Source organism: Heterodontus francisci, chromosome 15, assembly GCF_036365525.1.
Source record: "Heterodontus francisci isolate sHetFra1 chromosome 15, sHetFra1.hap1, whole genome shotgun sequence".
In the NCBI taxonomy this organism is placed as follows: Eukaryota; Metazoa; Chordata; class Chondrichthyes; order Heterodontiformes; family Heterodontidae; genus Heterodontus; species Heterodontus francisci.
Genome location: NC_090385.1, coordinates 103,547,933 through 103,570,251, shown reverse-complemented (window position 1 = coordinate 103,570,251; position 22,319 = coordinate 103,547,933). Strand labels below are relative to the sequence as shown.

The 22,319-nt window shown below is 44.5% G+C and overlaps 1 protein-coding gene across 1 annotated transcript in view; it reads right to left on the bottom strand.

Moving 5' to 3' along the window:
• The window catches only part of LOC137377822 (kidney mitochondrial carrier protein 1-like), a 211,028-nt gene that overhangs the window by 137,218 nt on the left and 51,491 nt on the right, over positions 1–22,319 (bottom strand). Inside the window, exon 7 of the mRNA XM_068047902.1 lies at positions 13,394–13,518. Coding sequence (XP_067904003.1) covers positions 13,394–13,518 — 125 coding nt within the window. The remainder of the gene's footprint in view (positions 1–13,393; positions 13,519–22,319) is intronic.

The window sequence follows — 22,319 nt, the reverse complement described above, 5'->3', positions numbered from 1 at the left end:
CAGAAGATGCCCTTCGGCCCACCGAGTCTGCACCGATGCATTAAAAACACCTGACCTGTCTACCTAATCCCATTTGCCAGCACTTGGCCCATAGCCTTGAATGTTATGACGTGCCAAATGCTCATCCAGGTACTTTTTAAAGAACGTGAGGCATCCCGCCTCTACCACCCTCCCAAGCAGGGCATTCCAGACCGTCACCACCCTCTGGGTAAAAAAAGTTTTTCCTCAAATCCCCCTTTAAACTCCTACCCCTCATCTTAAACTTGTGACCCCTCATAATTGACCCTTCAACTAAGGGGAACAGCTGCTCCCTATCCACCCTGTCCATGCCCCTCAATCAGGTCACCCCTCAGCCTTCTCTGCTCCAGCGAAAATAACCCAAGCCTCTCCAACCTCTCCTCACAGCTTAAATGTTCCATCCCAGGCAACATCCTGGTGAATTGTCTCTGCACCCTCTCCAATGCAATCACATCCTTCCTATAATGTGGCGACCAGAATTGCACACAGTACTCCAGCTGTGGCCTTACCAAAGTTCTGTACAACTCCAACATGACCTCCCTGCTTTTGTAATCTATGCCTCGATTGATAAAGGCAAGTGTCCCATATGCCTTTTTCACCACCCTATTAACCTGCCCTTCTGCCTTCAGGGATCTATGGACAAACATGCCAAGGTCCCTTTGTTCCTCGGAACTTCCCAGTGTCAGGCCATTCATTGAATACTTCCGTGTCACATTACTCCTTCCAAAGTGTATCACCTCACACTTTTCAGCGTTAAATTCCATCTGCCACTTTTCTGCCCATTTGACCATCCCGTCTATATCTTCCTGTAACCCAAGACACTCAACCTCACTGTTAACAACTCGGCCAACCTTTGTGTCATCCGCGAACTTACTGATCCTACCCCCCACATAGTCATCCATGTAGTTTATATAAATGACAAACAATAGGGGACCCAGCACAGATCCCTGTGGTACACCACTGGACACTGGCTTCCAGTCACTAAAACAGCCGTCTGTCATCACGCTCTGTCTCCTACAGCTAAGCCAATTTTGAATCCACCTTATCAAGTTACCCTGTATCCCATGTGCATTTGCTTTCTTGATAAGTCTCCCATGTGGGACCTTGTCAAAGGCTTTGCTGAAATCCATGTAAACTACATCAACTGCACTACCCTCATCTACGCATCTGGTCACATGCTCAAAAAATTCAATCAAATTTGTTAGGCATGACCTCCCTCTGACAAAGCCATGCTGACTATTCCTAATCAAACTTTGCCTCTCCAAGTGGAGATAGATTCTCTCCTTCAGAATTTTCTCCAATAGTTTCCCTACCACTGACATGAGACTCACTGGCCTGCAGTTCCCTGGCTTATCTCTACAACCTTTCTTAAATAGTGGGACCACATTAGTGTCTCTGGCACCTCCCCTGCGGCCAGAGAGGAATTAAAAATTAGGGTCAGAGCCCCTGCAATCTCCACCCTTGCCTCCCACAGCACCCTGGGACTCAAATCGTCCGGACCTGGAGATTTGTCCACTTTTAAGCCTTCCAAAACCTTGTCACTCCCTGTGACAATTTGCTCAAGAACCTCACAGTCTCTCTCTCTCTCTCTCATTTCCATATCTACATCCTCATTCTCTTGGGTAAAGACAGATGTGAAGTATTCGTTCAACACCCTACCAATGTCCTCTGGCTCCACCCACAAATTTCCCCCTTGGTCCCTAATGTTTCCTACTCTTTCCCTGGTTATCCTCTTCCCATTGATATACTTATAGAATATCTTGGGATTTTCCCTACTTTTACCAGCCAGAGCTTTCTCATATCCTCTCTTTGCTCTCCTAATTGCTTTCTTAAGCTCCATCCTACACTTTCTGTACTCCACTAATGCTTCCATTGATTTGCTCTCCTTGTATTTGCTAAAAGCCTCTCTTTTCCTTCTCATCGTACCCTGAATGTTTCTGGTCATCCATGGTTCTCTGGGCTTGTTGCTCTTACCTATTACCCTGGAGGGAACATGTTGGGCCTGTACCCTCCCCATTTCCTTTTTGAATGCCTCCCACTGCTCTTCTGTAGAATTCCTGACAACTAACTCTTTCCAGTCTACCTTGGCCAGATCCTGCCTTATTTTACAAAAATTCGCTCTCCCCTAATCCAAAACCCTTTTTTGCAACTTGTCTATTTTTCTCTCCATAACAAGCTTAAATTGTACCACGTTGTGGTCGATTTCACCAAAATGCTCTCCCAACATGTCAACCACCTGTCCGGCTTCATTCCCCAGAATTAGATCCAGCACTGCACCCTTCCTTGTTGGATCCTCTACATCTTGAGCTAAAAAGTTCTCCTGTATACATTTTAAGAACTCCACTCCGTCTAAGCCCTTAACACGATGACTATCCCAATTAATGTGGGAAAGTTGAAATCACCTAATATAATTACCCTATTATTTTTACACACCTCTGCAAATTGCGCACATATTTGCTCCTCAATTTCCCGCTGACTATCTGGGGGTCTATAATAAACACCTAGCAATGTGGCTGTTCTTTTTTTTATTCCTAAACTCTACCCATAAAGCTTAATTTGATGCCCCCTCCAAGATATCATCTCTCCTTACTGCAATAACTGACTCCTTAACTAATATTGCAATGCCCCCACCTCTGTCTCGCCTGAAGATTCTACATTCCGGGATAATGAGCTGCCAATCCTGCCCCTCCCTCAACAATGTCTCCGTGATGGCTACTATATACACAATTTCACGTGCCAATTCTTGCCCTTAACTCAGCCGTTTTACCTGCAATACTCCTGGCATTAAAGTAGAGGCCATCCATCCTGGTCTTACTCCCTTGAAACTTACTTCCGCTGTATCCCCTCTGACTTGTTCCCTTTCCTGTGTTTAGCTGTGTCCTTCTTCTGCTAGGAGTCTGCATCCCCTCCCCCTGCCAAATTAGTTTAAACTCTTCCCAACAGCACTAGCAAACCCGCCAGCAAGGATGTTAGTCTCCCTCTGGTTCAGATGTAGACCGTCCCGCTTGTACAGGTCCCACCTTCCCTAGAAACGGTCCCAGTGGTCCAGGAATCTAAAACCCTCCATCCTGCACCAACTCTTAAGCCATGCGTTCATCTGTGCTATTCTCCTATTTCTATACTCACTAGCACATGGCACTGGGAGTAATCCAGAGATTACAACCAGAGAGGTCCTGCTTTTTAGTCTACTCCCTGAATTCTTGATGCAAGACCTCATCCCTCTTTCTACCTATGTCATTGGTAACATGTACCATGACCTCTGCCTCATCACCCTCCCCATTCAGGATGCCCTGCAGCCGTTCAGTGACATCCCGGACCCTGGCACCAGGGAGGCAACACACCATCCTGGAGTCACGTTGATGGCCACAGTAGCGCCTATCTGTTCCCCTGACTATAGAATCCCCTATTACTATTGCTCTTCCTCTCTTTCCCCCTTCCTGTACAGAAAGGCTGCTTGCGGTGCCAGAAGCTTGGCTCTGTTCGCAGTCCCTGGAGGAACCAGCCTCATCAGCCTCCAAAATGGAATACCGATTTGCAAGCGGGACCCCAGGGGACTCCTGAGCTACCTGCCTGTTTCTCTTGGACTGCCTGGTGGTCACCCATTCCCTTCCTTAATTCCCTTCAGCTGCGGTGTGACCACCTCTCTATACGTGCTATCCACAATGCTCTTAGACTCGCGGATGCTCCACAATGTTTCCAGCCGCCATTCCAGCTCTGAAACCCAAGCTTCCAGCAGCTGCAGCTGGACACACTTCCTGCACACATACTGGTCCTGGGGACTGGAAATGTTCCCGGATTCCCACATGCAGCAAGAGGAGCAAACCACGGCTTTAAGCTCTCCTGCCATGACTAAACCCTTTAAATTTAAAACTTATTACAATTTTTTAAAAAACAACTAAGTCTTGCTAAAACAATGACTTACAATTCAATCCAGTTTGAAAAATACCCACCAGGACTTACTCACCAGTCAGCTGTGCTCTTTGGAAACTCTCAGCTCCCCTCACTCTGAGGACAGGGAAGAAATGAAAGGAGCTCCTCGCTCCCCCTCACCGAACTTCCTCAGTCACCAAACTGCCACTATAGCACTCTAATGCAACCCAAGTCAGCACTCCAGTGCTTTACTCTCAGCCTTCTCTTCTCCAAGGAAAACAGTCCTAACATTTCCAATCTATCTTCATAACTGGAATTTCTCATCCCTGGAACCATTCTCGTGAATCTTCTCTGTACTCTCTCCAATACCCTCACGTCTTTCCTAAAGTGCTGTGCCCAGAATTGGACGCAATAGTTGGACAATAGTGTCAACATAAGTGACAACAAGTTCAACATAACTTACTAGCTCTCGTACTCTATGCCCCAATTAATAAAGCCCAGGACACTGTATGCTTTATTGACCGCTCCCTCAACCTGTCCTGCCACCTTCAATGACTTATGCATATATACACCAAGGTCCCTCTGCTCCTGCACCCACTTTAGAATTGTACACTTTATTCTATATTGTCTCTCCATGTTCTTCCTACCAAAATAAATCACTTCACATTTCTCTGCATTGAACTTCATCTGCCCATTCTAACTTATCTATGCCCTTTTGAAGTTCTACACTATCCTCCTCACAGTTCACAATGCTTCACAATTAACCACTACTCTTTGTTTCCCGTCACAATTTCGTATCCATGTTGCTCTCGTCCCTTTTATTCTATGAGCTACATGATTAGGCATGAGTACTTCAGGGTTGCCCTATGTCTGGGCAATTATCTACCATCTGCGTGGACCCATTCCTTTGCCCGCTTTGCAGGAGGTTGACGGGGTTGGCTCTGCGCGAGCCGGGCATGCGGGCCATCCTCTCGGCTGACACCGATGATGTGCTCCTCACCGTCACACATCCCGTTGACTTGCGGAAGATGAATGAGTACCAGCTGGCTCCCTTTCCTGCCGCATCCTCCACGAGGATCAATTGGGAGAAACGTTCCTGGTGGGTCAATGGCGTGTGGACTCCCTGATAGAGTAATTAACGCCTTTTGTGTGGAGCACCATGCACCTCCTCTATCTGGGAGTCCACCTGAGCCTCGTTGAAGAAACCTGGCTGGCAAACTGGCAGGAGTTGGAGGCGAACGTCACCACTCGGCTGGGGCCCTGGACAGAACTGCTCAGAGAGCTTTCCTACAGGGGCCCAGCGCTAGTTATAAACCAACTGGTGGCCTCAATGCTGTTTTACTGGTTGGTCATTTTGGTAGATTTCTTTTGGGGCAAAATAAAGCACTGTGTATCTGCTGTGGTCCCGAGTCTCCTGATTGAGGGCGGCAGCCAGTCGCTGATGTGCGCCCACACACAGGCTGCGACTCTCTGCCTTCGGACCCTGCAGAGATACCTGTACGTTGAGCGTCTTCCCAGCTGGTGTGCGCTGGTGACGTTCCTGATAGTGAATTCCAGACAACCACCACACTGTGGGTGAAAAAGTTCTTCCTCATGTCCCCTCCAATCCTTCTACCAATCACCTTAAATCTGTGCCCCCTGGTAATTGACCTTTCTGCTAGGGGAAACCGGTCCTTCCTGCCTACTCTATCTAGGCCCCTCATAATTTTGTCCAGCTCAATTAAGCCATTCCTCAGCCTCCTCTGTTCCAAGGAAAACAACACTAGCCTATCCAATCTTTCTTCATAGCTGCAGCTTTTGAGCCCTGGCAACATCCTTGTAAATCTCCGCTGTACTCTTTCCAGAGCAATTATGTCCTTTCTGTAATGTGGCGTCAAGAACTGTACGCAATACTCCAGTATTTTATACAGTTCCAGCATTACATCCCTGCTTTTGTATTCTATACCTTGGCCAAAGGAAAGCATTCCATATGCTTTCTTCACCACTCTATCTACCTGTCCTGCCACCTTCAGGGACCTGTGGACATGCACTCCAAGCTCACTTCTTCTACCCCTCTCAATATCCTCCCATTTACTGTGTATTCCCTTGCTTTATTTGCCCTCCCCAAATGCATTACCTCACAGTTTTCTGCATTGAATTCCATTTGCCACTTTTCCGACCACTCAACCAAACCATTGATATCTTTCTGGAGTCTACGGCTATCCTCTTCACTATCAACTGCACGGCAATTTTTGTGTCACAGACCTGAAACGTTAACTCTGCTTCTCTCTCCACAGATGCTGCCTGATCTGCTGAGTATTTCCACCCCTTTTGTTTTTATTTACTATATCAAGTGACATTATTCTGGTAAATAAGGTAGCAAATTTGAGAGTCTCACGGGTCAGGTGAGAATAGATCGTGTGAACTCACTGAAACAGAACACGACGGTGCAACAATCTTGCTTCAAAGCTGCAAATCAGAGTTCAGAGACAGCAACCAAGGTCAGTTCTTTTGATAGCCAAAGCACTGGTCAAGAGAGGGAAACCTCTGTCTGATGGGGAATTTCTGAAAGACTGCTTCGGCATCTGTGGCATGTCCTGACCAAAAGTCAGTGGTAGAGAAAACCAGCCTTTCACATCAGATCATTGCTAGCAGAGCAGGCGACCTAGCATCAGACATTCAAAATTGTCTGATCAAAAGACTCGATGCCTGCCAGTTTTACAGTTTAAGGATCGATGAAAGCTGAGTGACACAGCTCAATTGACAATCTTTGTACGAGGAGTCACCAAAACCTTTGAAGTCGTTGAGGAACTGCTCGACCCATGTCGAATGAAAGGCACGATGAAACAAAACATTTTCGATGAAGTAAAGCATGTCTAGGTGAAATTCAATCTCCCACAGGACAAACGTGCGGTCTAACATGCGATGATAGGCAAGCACAATGGTTTTGCCAGTCTAATGCTCAAATAATTACCACATGAAGGCATTACACATCACTGCATCATTCACCAAGAACAGCTGGGTGCAAAGTCCCTGGAGATGAAAAGGTTATTTCTACAGTCAATTTCATAAGGTCCAAACGGCTCAATCACAGACCATTCCAAGCCATACTTGCAGAGGTAGGATCAGACTATAATGTCATTTACTTCAGCCATGCTTGCTGGCTCAGCAGGGCGGCCACACTAGCCAGATTCTGGTCACTGCATAAAGAAATAAAAACCTTCATGACAAGCAAGGAAAGGATGTAAGTGTTCCGAAGAAGGGTCACTGACCCGAAACGTTAACTCTGCTTCTCTTTCCAGATGCTGCCAGACCTGCTGAGTGAATCCAGCATTTCTTGTTTTTGTTTCAGATTTCCAGCATCCGCAGTATTTTGCTTTTATATAAAGGATGTAAGCTTCATGGACAATGATGACTGGTTGGAAGACCTGGCGTTTCTAGTTGACGTCACCAAGTTTCTTGCAGACTTGAAGGTGAAACTGCAAGGAAAGGATCGATTTGTCCACAAACTGTATGAGCCATGTCCAAGAATTCATTTGGAAGTTATAATTGATTCAGAAATAGTTGATTAAGAAGAAAACTATGCTCTTCACAACGCTATCAACAAGACATGCTGAGACAGTGAACCATGAAAAGCATTCTGCACTAATCAGCAGCTTGAGAGATGAATTCAAACAAAGGTTTGTGGATTTTAGGGAACTATGTGGTGAACTGAAGTTGTTCGCAAATCCATTTGGAACTGATGCTTCTGGCATATTTCAACTGGAACTGAGATCCAAAATGACAGTGACATGAAGAGAGCTTTCACAGAGCATGACCTGACATTTTATAGTCGATATGTTCCAGCAGTGTCTTACCCAAATGTCTCCAAACATGCACTTCGATTCATAGCACTGTTTGGCAGCACATATTGCTGCAAACAGCATTTTTCAAGCATGAAAAGCATCAAAAAAAAGACCAAGGTCAGTCCTGACAGATGGACATCCAGCTGGATGACTGTACATTGCTACATCAAGTGTGCGGGCAGGTTCTGACTACCTGTGCAAGCAAAAACAATGCCAGGTATCTCACTATATCAGTAGTTCAACATGATGACGTGAAAGTAAGTTAATTATTCTTCTCAGTTTGCGCTTCTTTACAAAAACGCACATTTGCTATTGTTTTGATTAATCGCAAGATAAATTTTCCATGCCTTTATCTTTCTGAAATTTGCTCACTGGCCCCCCATGCAGAGCATAAATTGTAATGTGGCCCCCCCCTCGCCACCACCCGCCCCCCCATCTGGTGAAAAGTCTAGGCAATCCTGCTCTACACTGTCCCAACACACACTTCCAGGGCAGATACAACATGGGTTAGCCAGTTAAAGCTACGCTATTTAACTTTCACCATTTAAAAAAAAGCATCGAGATGAAAGGTGGTAAATATAGCAAGTGGTTTACCTTGTCTCAATAATTTACAAATAGCTTCACATTCATTGTGTTGAACAATCTTTGATCCATGTCTATCGGTGAACAGGGAAACGGGGATCAATCGAGGGAGCAAATTACAGAAGTCAAGATACTGGCAGGAGGTGCCTCATTTAATATAAAGTGAAAGCTGAGACTGCAGCTAGAATCATAGAATGGTTGCAGCACAGAAGGAGGTCATTCAGCCCATTGTATCCAAGCCAGCTCTCCAAGAGCAACTCAGCTAAACCTCTGCCTTTTCCCTGTAGCCCTGCAATTTTTTTCCCTTCAGATAATTATCCAATACTATTTTGAAAGCCACGATTGAACCTGCCTCCACCACACTCAGGCAGTGCATTCCATATCCTAACCACTCGGTGTAAAAAAGTTTTTCCTCATGTTGCCTTTGGTTCTTTTGCCATCCACCCAATCACCTTAAATCTGTGTCCTCTGGTTCTTTACCCTTCTACCAATGGGAACAGTTTTTCTCCATCTTCTCTGTCCAGATGTCTCATGATTTTGAACAGCTGTCAAATCTCCTCTCAATCCTTCTCTTCTCTAAGGAGAACAGTCATAGCTGCGCCAATCTGTCCATGTAACTGAAGTTCCTCATCCCTGGAACCATTCTTGTACATCTTTTCTGCACCCTCTCCAATGGCTTCACATCCTTCCTAAAGTGTGGTGCCCAAAATTGGATAGAATACTCCAGTTGAAGGCAAACCAGTGATTTATAAAAGTTCATCATAACTTCCTTTCTTTTGTCTCCATGCCTATATTTATAAAGCCCAGGATTCTGTATGCCATATTTATTGCTTCCTCAACCTACCCTGCCACATTCAATGATTTGTGCATTCCCAGGTCCTTCTGCTCATACACCCCCTTCAGAATTGTACTCTTTATTTTCTATTGCCTCTCCTATTTTTCCTACCAAAATGTATCACTTCACACATCTCTACATTAAATTTCATCTGCCATTCCACCAGCCTGTCTTTGTCCTTGGAGTCAATCACTATCCTCCTCACACTTGACAACACTTCCAAGTTTTGTGTTATCCAAAAATTTAGAAATTATGCATGCAAGTATTATGAACTGTGGAGACTTCAAAAAGAGCAAATCTGCAGGGAAATCAGAGATGTGCAAGAACTATGGAATGGTGACAAATGGGAATTTAACTACTCAAATATCAGTTGGGATAATATTAGAGTATTTCTGAAATGTGTTCAGGAGAACTTCCTTGACTAGTATGTTCAGTCCAACTAGGAAAGAGGCATTACTAGAATGGTTCCAGATCCGAGAGACTTCAGTTACGTGGACAGATTGGAGCAGCTGCAACTGTTCTTCTTAGAGATTAAGATTAGAGTAGACAGGGAAAAATTGTTCCCATTGGTGGACCAGAGGATACCAATTCAAGGTGATTAGAAAAAAGATCCAGAGGTGACATGAGGACTCAGTCATTTATGGCACAGGAGGCCATATCGAGTCCATGCCAACTCTCCAGAGCTTTGCAATCAGTCCCACTCCCCGGCTCAATCCCCATCGCTCTGCAATTCCATTCCTCTCAGGTGGCCATCTAACTTCCTCTTGAAGTCATTGATTGTCTCTGCTTCCACCACCCCTGTGGGCAGCGAGTTCCAGATCATTATCACCCGCTGTTTAAAAAAGTGCTTCCTCATATTCTCCCTGCACGTTTTGCTGAAAACTTTCAATCTGTGTCCCCGAGTCCTTGTATCATTTGCTAATGGTTTTTCCTTGTCTAAACTTATCTAAATCTGTCATAATTCTGTTCACTATTAAATTTTCCCTCCAACTCCTTGTTCTAAGAGCAAATCCAGTTTTTCCAACCTAACCTTGTAACTAAAATCCCTCATCCCTGGAGCCATTCTGGTAAATCTCCTCTGCACCCTCTCAAAGACGCTCACATCCTTCCTGACGTGCAGTGACCAGAACTGGATGTAAACTCTAGTTGGGGTCTAATCAGAATTTTATGAAGGCTTAGCACAACTTCCCTGCTTTTATGCTCTCTACCTCTATTTTATAAAGGCAAAGATCCCATATGCTTTACTAACCACTCTCTCAATATGTCCCACCACCTTCAAAAATCGATGCACAAACACCCAAAGATCACTCTGTTCCTGCACACTCTTTAGAACGGTGCCATTAAGCATATATTGTCTCTCCCTATTCCTTCTACTAAAATACATCACCTCACGTCAGTATTAAATTCCATCTGCCACCTCTGCTCATTCTGCTAGCCCTGCTCTATCCTATTGCAGGTGGTTCATATCATCCTCACTGGTTGTCGCACCTCCAGGTTTGGTGTCGTCAGCAAATTGAGATTCTACACCGTATTCCAAGATCAAAGTCATTTATATATAGGAAAAAAAGCAGTGGTCCCAACACTAACCCTTGGAGAACACCACTGTCTACCATCCCCCACTCTGAATGGCAACCATTTACTACAACTAACTGTTTTCTGTGCTCAAGTCAATTTTTTATTCAAATGAACACTGACTCTCCTATTTTTTTTTAATTCGTTCATGGGATGCAGGTGTCGCTGGTTAGGCCAGTATTTACTGCCCATTCCTATTCAAACTGAATGGTTTGCTAGGCCATTTCAGGGGACATGTTTAAAGAGTCAACAACATTGCTGTGGGTCTGGAGTCACATGTAGGCCAGACCAGGTAAAGATGGCAGAGGGGAGGCGGTGGCGTAATAGTAATGTCACGATTAGTAATCCAGAGCCCAGGCTAGTGCTCTGGGGACAAGGGTTCAAACTTACAACAATCGACAATGGTTTCATCATCACCTTTAGACTAGCTTTCTTAATTCCAAGTTTATTAACTGAATTCAAATTTCACCATCTGCCATGGTGGGATTTGAACTCATGTCTTGAGCATTAGCCTGGGGCTCTGGGATTACTAGTCCAGTAACATTACCACTATGCCACTGCCTCCCCTATTCCATGAGCCTCAATTGTTAACCAGCCTTTTATATGGTCACTTATCAAATGCTTTCTTAAAATCCATATAAATAACATCTACTGCATTTCCTTCATCAACCTTCTCTGAATTCTTTCATGAAGTAACAATTATATTAGTCAAGCATGATGCCATGCTGGCTATCCTTAATTAACTCAAATCTCACTAAGTATCCATTGATATTTTCCCTGATTAGCATTTGTAAAACCTTACCCACCACTGACGTTAAACTAACTGGCCTCTAGTTGCTGGTACTGTCCTTACACCCTTTATTGAATAAGGGTGTCACATTTGTCACTTTCCAATCCGCTGGCACCTACCCTGCATCTAGGGAAGATTATGGCTAGCCCTTCCGCTATCTCCATCCCCACTTCCTTTAACAACCTGGGATGCAAGCCATCCAGATGAGTTGACTAATTTATCCTAAGCACAGCCAGCCTTTTTAGTACCTCCCCCCTCTCAATTACCTCTATTTTTTTTCAGTCTCCATTTCCTTAGTGAACACTGATATAAAGTATTCACTAAGCATATTAGCTTTGTCCTATGCCTTTAAGTATATATTACCCTCTCTGTCCCTAACAGGTCCCACTCTTCCTCTTACTCCTTGCTTACGATTTACATGACAGTAGATCTTTGAGTTCCCTTTTATGTTGACGCCATTCTATTTCATATTCTCTCTGCCAGTCTTATTTTCCTCTTCACCTCCCTTGAATCATGCACCCTCTTTATTTCATTATCGGTCTCCCTCATCAATCATGTTCTTGGTTCCTCTACCTTTCATCCTTGTTAGAATGTTTCTAGCCTGTACCTGAAGCATCTCATCCATAAAGATAACCCATTGTTCCGATGCAACTCTTACCGTCAGATCCCTTCTCATTGCGTTGAAATTAGCCCTCTTCCAATCTAGACATTCTACCTTATTTTGTTCCTTGCTTTTCTGAATTACTAGTCTAAACCTCATGATACAAATACCACTCTTACCCAAGTGCACCCCATGGACACCTGGCCCACCTCATTTTCCAACATCAGATCCAGGAAATACTTTTTTTTTTACACAATGAGTGGTTAGGATCTGGAATGCAGTGCCTGAGAGAGAGATGGAGACAGATTTAATTGTGGTTTCCAAATGAGTATCAGATATTTATCTGAAGAGAAAACATTTGCAAGGCTATGGGGAAAAGGGCAGGGGAGCAGACCTGACCGAGTTGCTCTCAGTGAGCTGGCACAGACACAACGGGCCAAATGGCCTCCACCTGTGCTATAACCATTCTATGATTCTGGTCTATTTGAATCAAGTAGAAATGAAATTAAGCAGATCTCACTGGCAGAATGTTTTTTGGGATGGGAATTCAATTCAAATCAATCAAGTCATTTGAATTCAGATAATTATTTAAGGAACAAATTTTGAATGGGAAGGTTTTTTTGGCAATTTCAATTTGAGTTAAGCAACTCCAAATTAGGAATAGAATGTAGTCTTTTGAATCTATATTATTAAAAAAATAACCATTAATTGGATTATAGCCTCTGTTTTCTGTTGTAGCTAGCTTGCTTTCCATTCTGTTACTTGGCCCCTGACTGTGCATCTCCTTTGGCTTGGTGTCCATTTTTTAAAAATTTGTTTTATGGGATGTGGAGGTCGCTGGCTAGGTCAGCATTTATTGCCCATCCCTAATTGCCCTTGAGAAGGTGATGAACCACCTTCTTGAACCACTGCAGTCCATGTTGGGTAGGTACACCTATGGTGCTATTAGGAAGGGAGTTCCAGGATTTTGACCCAGCGACAGTGAAAGAGCAGCGATATAGCTCCAAGTCAGGATGGTGCATGGCTTGGAGGGGAACTTGCAGGTGGTGGCATTCCGTCCTCCTTGTCCTTCTAGGTGGTAGAGGTCGCGGGTTTGGAATGTGCTACGTGAGTAGCCTTGGTGTGTTGCTGCAGTGCATTTTGTAAATGGTACACAGTGCTGCACTGTGCATTGGTGTTGGAGGGAGTGAATGTGTAAGAACCGGGTGCCACCCCTCACACCCTTCTGAAGTGTCTTGGGACACTTTTCTTACTTTAAAGGTGTTATAGCAATGTAAGCAGTTGTTGGTGCAGAAACTTACAGGAAATGTGTGTAGACTGTGTCTCCCATGAAGCCGGATAGGATGATGTGCTTTTTGGTGATATCGTAGACTGGCAGCTCCACACCCACTACAATGGCCGCTCGCTGAGCAGTGAGGCTCACGCCCTGTCAATCACACAGAGCAACACATCTGAACAGGGTACAAAGCACAGCTCCCAGCACACAAACATATCGTAGCATATCATCCCCACTGAGGAGAATTTTGGGCTGGTATATGTTATTTGTCACAGTCCTCGTTGTCAAATCCCCCCGAACTATCTTTCCATACCAGTCAAACACTTCAGTATAAAGACTGAAAGCATTAATCTGCAGCAGCATCTTTGGTTTGAAGAATGTCAGAAATAGGAGCAAGAGTCATAGTCATAAAGTCAGAGATACAACACTGAAACAGGCCCTTCAGCCCACCGAGTCTGTGCCGACCATCAACCACCCATTTATACTAATCCTACATTAATCCCATATTCCCTACCACATCCCCTCCAACATTAAATCCCATATTCCCTACCATTCTCCTACCTACACTAGGGGCAATTTACAATAGCCAATTTACCTATCAACCTGCAAGTCTTTGGTGGTGGGAGAAAACCGGAGCACCCGGCGGAAACCCACGCGGTCACAGGGAGAACTTGCAAACTCCACACAGACAGTACCCAGAATTGAACCCGGGTCGCTGGAGCTGTGAGGCTGCGGTGCTAACCGCTGCCCCACTGTGCTGCCATTCAACCCCTCAAACCTGTTTCACCTTTCAATAAAATCATGGCTGATGACTTACCTCAACTCCACTTGCCCACACTATCCCTATACCCTTTAATTCCCTTAGTAGCTGCCTATCGATCTCAGCCTTGAACATTCTCATCGACTGAGCATCCACAGCCCTCTGGAGTATAGACTTTCAAAGATTCACAACCCTCTGAGGGAAGAAATTTCTCATCTGAATCCTAAATGGCTGATCCCTTATCATGAGACTATGACTCCTAGTTCTAGACTCTGTAGCCAGGGGAAACAGCATCTACCCTGTCAAAAATAATTTTATACATTTCAATGAGATCACCTTTCATTCTGTTAAACTCCAAAGAATATAGGACCATTCTACTCTGTCTGCTCACAGGACAATCCCCTCATCCCATTTTTGCAGCATTTTTGAGGCATGAGTTCTTACAGAAATGGGGCAAAGTTCTATTTCCAAATGCTCAAATTAGTGAGAATATTTTAGTTTTCTCAGATCTGTGACCAGAGCATTGTTACAATTACAGTAACTGCTCCTTTATTAGGGCAACTGTCTCAATTCTGACTTTCCTCCACACAAGCTTTCATGTTCACGCCTATCCAGTTTATGCTTCAGATAGACTGTGGTCTGGGCTGAAATTTGTGCCTTGATTCACCACCCTGGCTGGGTTAGCACAGCCCAGGGGCAGGGATTAAACCTAACTGCAGTGAGTCACTTACTTGAGAATGTGTGGGAGCTCCACCATACTCCTTTCAAAGACACAAAAACTAGCACAGTGCCAGTCCAACATATACCAGAGGAAACACCATAAAGGCTAAAAGACACAGGAACATACTGAAACAACATATCAACCAATCTCCCGCAATACTTAAATTATTTATAAAATACAGTTCAAAACCCTTACAAGTCCCATTCAATAACCTCTTTTAGGAAGTCTCTGGAGACAAATTAAGGGAGCAGTTCCTCACAGAACTGCTGTTGGCACATTATCAGTGGTGAAGCAAATAGGGAATGAGGCAACATGAAGATCAAACTATTTATCAATGGTCACACAATTGAAACGTTCATTATTGTTGACACGTAGCTCCTTTCTCTATGTACAGTCTGTTTTTGAAAGCCGACAACTGAAAAATACAACTGTCAAGTGGTAAGAAATGGAATCATTAGATTACACAAAGCAGCTGTGACTACTGAGGATAAACAGATCCTGCAAGCAGCCAGCAACATGACAAAGGAGTACTGTAATGTCACTTGGATCTCGCAACACCAAGATACTGCACCAGCTGCCTGAAACGAACAGTCAGTTCACAGGTGAAGTGTACTTTCTATGATCAAGTCAACTTTATTTTTAAAAAGTTTAATAATCTGCAAGGTAATTTTCAATTATTCATTTTGACAGATCAACTGTCCAAAATATCATGGAATAAAATGGTTACAACATAAGAGGAGACCATTCGGCCTGTTGTCTCCATGCTGGCTCTCCAAGACCAACTCACCTAGTCCCATTCCCCTGCCCTTTTCCACATAGGCCTGCAATTTTTTTTCTCTTCAGATAATTATCCAATTCTCTCTTGAAGGCCACAATTGAAACTAGCTCCACCACACACTCAGGCAGTGCATTACATATTCTAACCCCTTGCTGCATAAGAAAGTTTTTCTTCATACCCCGATGTCCACCTGTCTGCCAAAGGGAACAGTTTCTGCCTATCGCCTCTGTCTAGACCCCTCATGATCTTGAAAACCTCTATCAAATCTCCTCTTCTCCAAGGAGAACAGCCCCAGCTTCTCCAATCTATCCACATAGCTGAAGTTCCTCATGCCTGGAACCATTCTCATGTATCTTTTCTGCACCCTCTGTAATGCCTTCACATCCTTCCTAAAGCATGGTGCCCAGAATTGAACACAATACTCCAGTTGAGGCCAAACCAGTGTTTTATACAGATTTTTTTCCCCCTGTGCTGTACTGTTCTTTGTTCTTCTTCATAGCCTCCTTGCTTTTGTACTTATCCCCCTATTTAAAAAGCTCAGGATCCTGTATGCTTTAACCACTTGCTCAACTTGCCCTGTCACCTTCAATGATTTGTGCACATAAATCTCCAGGAACCTCTGTTCCTAAATCCACTTTAGAACTTTCCTTTATTTTTATCGTCTCTCCTTGTTCATCTTACCAAAATATATAATTTCACATGTCTCTGCATTAAATTTCATCTGCCACTTGTCTGCCCATTCCACCAGCCTGTCTACCTCCTCGAAGTTTATTACTATCCTCCAAGTTTATGTCATCTGCAAATTTCAAAACTATGACCTGCATGCCCTCATGTAGGTCATCAATATAGATCAAGAAAAGCAGAGGGTTCCAACACCGACCCCCCAGGAACCACACGACATACTTTCCTCCAGTCCAAAAGACAGCTATTCATCACAACTCGCTGCTTCACATCACTCAGCCAACTTCGTATCCATGCTGTTACTGCTCCTTTTATTCCATGGGCTCTAACTTTGCTAACAAGCCTGTTATATGGCACTTTATCAATGCCTTTTGGAAGTCCATCACATCAACATTACCCTCATCAAAAAACTCAAGCATTTTAGTTAAACATGATTTGCTCTTAACAAATCCATGCTCTTTCCTTAATTAATTCACATTTTTCCAAGTGAGTTAATTTTGCCCGAAATCATCATTTCTAAAAGCTTTTCCCCCACTGAGATTAAACTAACTGACCTGTACTTGCTGGGCAAGTTTATTGAACATTTGCATTCCCCCAGTCCACTGGCACCACCCTTGCATCTAAGGAGGATTGGAAGATTATGGCCAGTACCTCCCACAATTTCCACCTTACTATGCCCAGTATCCTTGGATGCATCTCATATTGTCCTGGTGTCTTAGTCATAGAAATCATTTATGGCATAGATATAGCTCTTGGGGCGAAAGGGATCAAAAGAATATGGGGGGGAAAGCGGGAACAGGTTACCGAGTTGGATGATCGGCCATGATCATAATGAAAGGTGGAGCAGGCTCGAGGGGCTGAATGGCTTACACCTGTTCCTATTTTCTATGTTTCTACAGTGGAGGTACAGTAGGGGGCGCTGCACAGCCAAGCATAGAAGGGAAACTAAGTCAGTTTGGAAGACAGAGCAAATATAGACCTGTTAAGGCACAAGTGAATAATGCAAGGCTGGATTGCATCTATTTTAACACAAGGAAGGCAGATGAATTAAGGGTGTTGTTCAACACATGGGAATATACTATTGCTATCACGGAGACATGGTTGAGGGAAGGGCAGGACTGGCAGCTCAATATTCCAGGGTATAGAATCTTCAGGCTTGACTGGGGAGTGCTTTTTGGTGGTGGGGGGGGGGGGTGTAAAAGAGGAGGTGGTATTGCACTATTGATCAAGGAGTCAATTACTGTAGTAAGGAGGGATGATATCTTAGAAGGTTCCTCAAATGAAGTCATATAGGTAGAACTTAAAAACAAAAAGCGGGCAATCACTTGGCTGGGAGTGTACCACAGGCCTTCAAACAGTCAGGGAGAGATACAGCAGATATGTAGGCAAATCTCAGGTGTAAAAATAATAGGGTAATAATGGTAGGGGATTTCAACTTCCCCAATATCAACTGGGATAGTCTTAGTGCAAAAGGCTTAAAGGGGGCGAAATTCTTAAAATGCATTCAGGAGTGCTTTTTGAGCCAGTACATAGAAAGTCCTAAGTGAGAAGGGGCAGTACTGGACCTAATCCTAAAGGGAATGAAGTCAGACAAGTGGTAGAAGAGTCAATGGGGGAGCATTTCAGGGATAGTGACCACAACTCTAAGGGTTTAAAGGTAGTTATGGAAAAAGACAAAGATGGACAAGAAATAAAGGTACTGAATTGGGAGATGGGTGATTTCAATATGATAAAATAGGATCTGGCCAAAGTGGACTGGGAGCAGCTCCTTGTAGGAAAGTCTACATCAGACCAGTGGGAGTCATTCAGAAAGGAAACAGTGAGAGTTCAGGGCCAACATGTTCCCATAAAGGTGAAGGGTAGGACCAATAAGTCCAGGGAACCCTGGATGTCTAGGGATATAGAGGATTGAATAAGGAAAAAAAATAAAGGAGGCTTATGGCAGATTCAGAGTGTTGAAAACAGCGGAGGCCCTAGAGGAGTATAGAAAGTATGGGGGTTACTTAAAAGTAACTAGGAGAGCAAAGAGGGGGCATGAAAAAACACTGGCGGGCAAGATAAAGGAAAATCTCAAGGCGTTTTATAAGTATATTAAGGGCAAAAGGACAATCAGGGAAAGAGTAGGGCCCATTAAGGACCACAGTGGCAATGTGTGTGGGGAGCCGGAGGGCGTAGGTGAGGTTTTAAATGATTACTTTTCATCTGTATTCACTATGGAGAAGGGCCATGTAGGTATAGAGATCAGGGAGGTGGATTGTGATATACTTGAACAAATTAGCATTGAAAGGGAGGAGGTATTAGCGGGCTTAAAAGTGGATAAATCCCCAGGCTCATAGTATCCCAGGCTATGTGAGGCAAGGGAGGAGATAGCAAGGGCTCGGACACAAATTTTCAAATCCTCTCTGGCCACAGGAGAAGTGCCAGAGGACTGGAGGACAGCGAATGTGGTACCATAATTCAGAAAGGGTAGTAGGGATAAACCAGGTAATTACAGGCCAGTAAGTCTAACATCAGTGGTCAGGAAACTCTTGCGAAAAAATTCTGAGGGACAGGATTAATCTCCACTTGGAATCTTTCGAGGATGTGACTAGGTGTGTCTTCTTCAGCCTCCTTGTCTCGAGAGACAATGGGTAAGCGCCTGGAGGTGGTCAGTGGTTTGTGAAGCAGCGCCTGGAGCGGCTATAAAGTCCAATTCTAAAGTAACAGACTCTTCCACAGGTGCTGCAGATAAAATTGGTTGCCGGGGCTGTTACACAGTTGGCTCGCGCCATGCGCTTCTGTCTTTTTTCCTGCCAACTGCTAAGTCTCTTCGACTCGCCACTCTTTAGTCCCGCCATTATGGCTGTCCGCCAGCTCTGGCGATCGCTGGCAACTGACTCCCACGACTTGTGATCAATGTCACAGGATTTCAGGTCACGTTTGCAGACGTCTTCAAAGCGGAGACATGGTTATTGTAGAAGTTACAGGATGCAAGGGTAACTAGTCTGAAATAGAATCTGGGCCCAAATTAGTCAAAAGCATGAGGTGATAGCCAAAGTTCTAATTTTTGCATTCCGTACACCATCAACATTTTATGTTAGCAATCTGTCGAGGTTGTAATTATGCTGAAGTTTTTACTTGTCATTTTCGCCGGTGGGTCTGATACCAGTGACGAGCTCGCTGTACAGTGTGCCGTTGGGGATCCTGCCATCTTCCATGCGGCTCACATGGCCAAGCCATCTCAAGCACCGCTGGCTCAGTAGGGTGTATATGCTGGGGATGTTGGCCGCCTCGAGGACTTCTGTGTTGGAGATACGGTCCTGCCACCTGATGCCAAGGATTCTCTAAAGGCAGCGAAGATGGAATGAATTGAGACATCGCTCTTGGCTGACATACGTTGTCCAGGCCTCGCTGCCGTGGAGCAAGGTACTGAGGACACAGGCTTGAAACACTTGGGACTTTTGTGTTTCGTGTCAGTGCGCCATTTTCCCACACTTTCTTGGCCAGTCTGGACATTGCAGCGGACGCCTTTCCCGTGTGCTTGTTGATTTGTGCATCGAGAGACAGGTTACTGGTGAGCCTAGGTGAACTCTTGAACCACTTCCACAGCGTGGTTGCCGACATTGATGGATGGAGCATTTCTGACGTCCTGTTCTTTTTCTTGAGGCTGATGGTTAGGCCAAATTCATTGCAGGCAGCCGCAATCCTGTCGATGAGTCTCTGCAGACACTCTTCTGTGTGGGATGTTAATGCAGCATCGTCAGCAAAGAGGAGTTCCCTGATGAGGACCTTCCGTACTTTGGTCTTCACTCTTAGACGGGCAAGGTTGAACAACCTAGCCCCTGATCTTGTGTGAAGGAAAATTCCTTCTTCTGAAGACTTGAACGCATGAGAGAGCAGCAGGGAGAAGATGATCCCAAACAGTGTAGGTGCAAGAACACAGTCCTGTTTCACGCCACTCAGGATAGGAAAGGGGTCTGATGAGGCGCTGCAATGTTGAATTGTGCCTTTCATATTGTCATGGAATGAGGTGATGATACTTAGCAGCTTTGGGGATTAATCAAGATTAATCAAGAACAGTCAGCATAGCTTTGTCAGGGAGAGATCTTGTCTAACAAATCTGATTGAATCTTTCGAGGATGTGATTAGGTGTGTAGATGAAGGCAAAGCAGTTGATGTTGTCTACAGGGACTTCAGTAAGGCTTTTGATAAGGTCCCACTTGGGAGATTGGTTCAGGTGCTAAGAGCCCACAGGATCCAGGGCAATTTGGCAAATTGGATCCAAAATTGGCTTAGTGGCAGGAGGCAGATAGTGATGGTCGAGGGTTGTTTTTGCAATTTTGCAAGCCTGTGACCAATGATGTACTGCAGGGATTGGTGCTGTTTGCAGTGTACATTAATGATTTAGACGTGAATATAGGAGGTATGATCAGTAAGTTCACAGACGACAAAAATTGGTGGTGTCGTAAATAGTGAGGAGGATAGCCTTAGATTACAGGACAATATAGATGGGCTTGTAAGATGGGCAGAGCACTAGCAAATGGAATTTAATACTGAAGTATGAGGTGATTCATTTTGGGAAGTAATGGAATATACAATGGATGGTAGGACCCTAGGAAGTACAGAAGGTCAGAGGTACCTTGGTGTACTTGTCCATAGATCACTGAAGACAGCAGCACAGGTAGATACGGTGGTTAGGAAGGCAGATGGGATACTTATATTCTATGCCTTGGCTAATAAAGACAAGAGCAGGGAGGCAATGATGGAGCTGTTTAAAATGCTAGTTAGGCCACAGCTGGAGAACTGTGTACAGTTCTGGTCGCCACACTATAGGAAGGATGTGATTACACTGGAGAGGGTGCAGAGGAGATTCACCAGGATGTTGCCTGGGCTGGAGCATTTCAGCTGTGAAGAGAGACTGGATTGGCTAGGGCTGTTTTCCTTACAGCAGAGAAGGCCGAGGGCCACCTGATTGAGGTATACAAAATTATGAGGGACATAGATAGGGTAGATAGGAAGAAACTTTTTCCCCTAGTGGAGGTGTCAATAACCAGGGGGCATAGACATAAGGTAAGGGGCAGGAGATTTAGAGGGGATTTGAGGAAATGTTTTTTCACCCAGAGGGTGGTTGGAATCTGGAACACACTACCTGAAGAGGTGGTAGAGGCAGGAACCCTCACAACATTTAAGTATTTAGATGAGCACTTGAAATGCTATAGCATACAAGGCTACAGGCCAAGTGCTGGAAAATGGGATTGCAATAAATAGGCTCGATGGCCGGCGCGGACATGGTTGGCCGAAGGGTCTGTTTCTGTGCTGTATAACTCTATGACTAACTTTCCAACTAAAATCCCCCATCTCTAGAACCATTCTGGTAAATCTCTTCTGCACCCTCTCAAAGACCCTTACATCCTTCCTAAAGAGCAGTCATCAGAACTAATGCAATACTCTAATATAAAAGCAAAATACTGCGGATGCTGGAAATCTGAAATAAAAACAAGAAATGCTGGATTCACTCAGCAGGTCTGGCAGCATCTGTGGAAAGAGAAGCAGAGTTAACGTTTCGGGTCAGTGACCCTTCTTCGGATCTAAGAAGGGTCACTGACCCGAAACGTTAAATGATGCAATACTCTAGTTGGGGCCTAACCAGAGTTTTATAAAGGTTCAGCATAACTTCCCTGCTTTTGTACTCTATGCTTCTACTTATGAAGCCCAAGATCCCATATGCTTTGCTACCACTCTCTCAATCTGCCCTGCTACCTTCAAGGATTAATGCACATGCACCCCCAGGTCCCTCTGTCCCTGACTTATCAATGTTAAGTACAGCCAGCCTATCTAATACCTCATCTACCAATTTTTAGCCCATCCAGTGTCTCAACTATCTCCTCTTTCACTGTGACTTGGGCAGCATCTTCTTCCTTGTTAAGGACAGATGCAAAGTACTCAATTAGTACCTCTGCCATACTGCTTGCCTCCACATGTAAATCCCCTTTCGGCCCCACTGCTCCTTTTACCACCCTATTTATACGCCT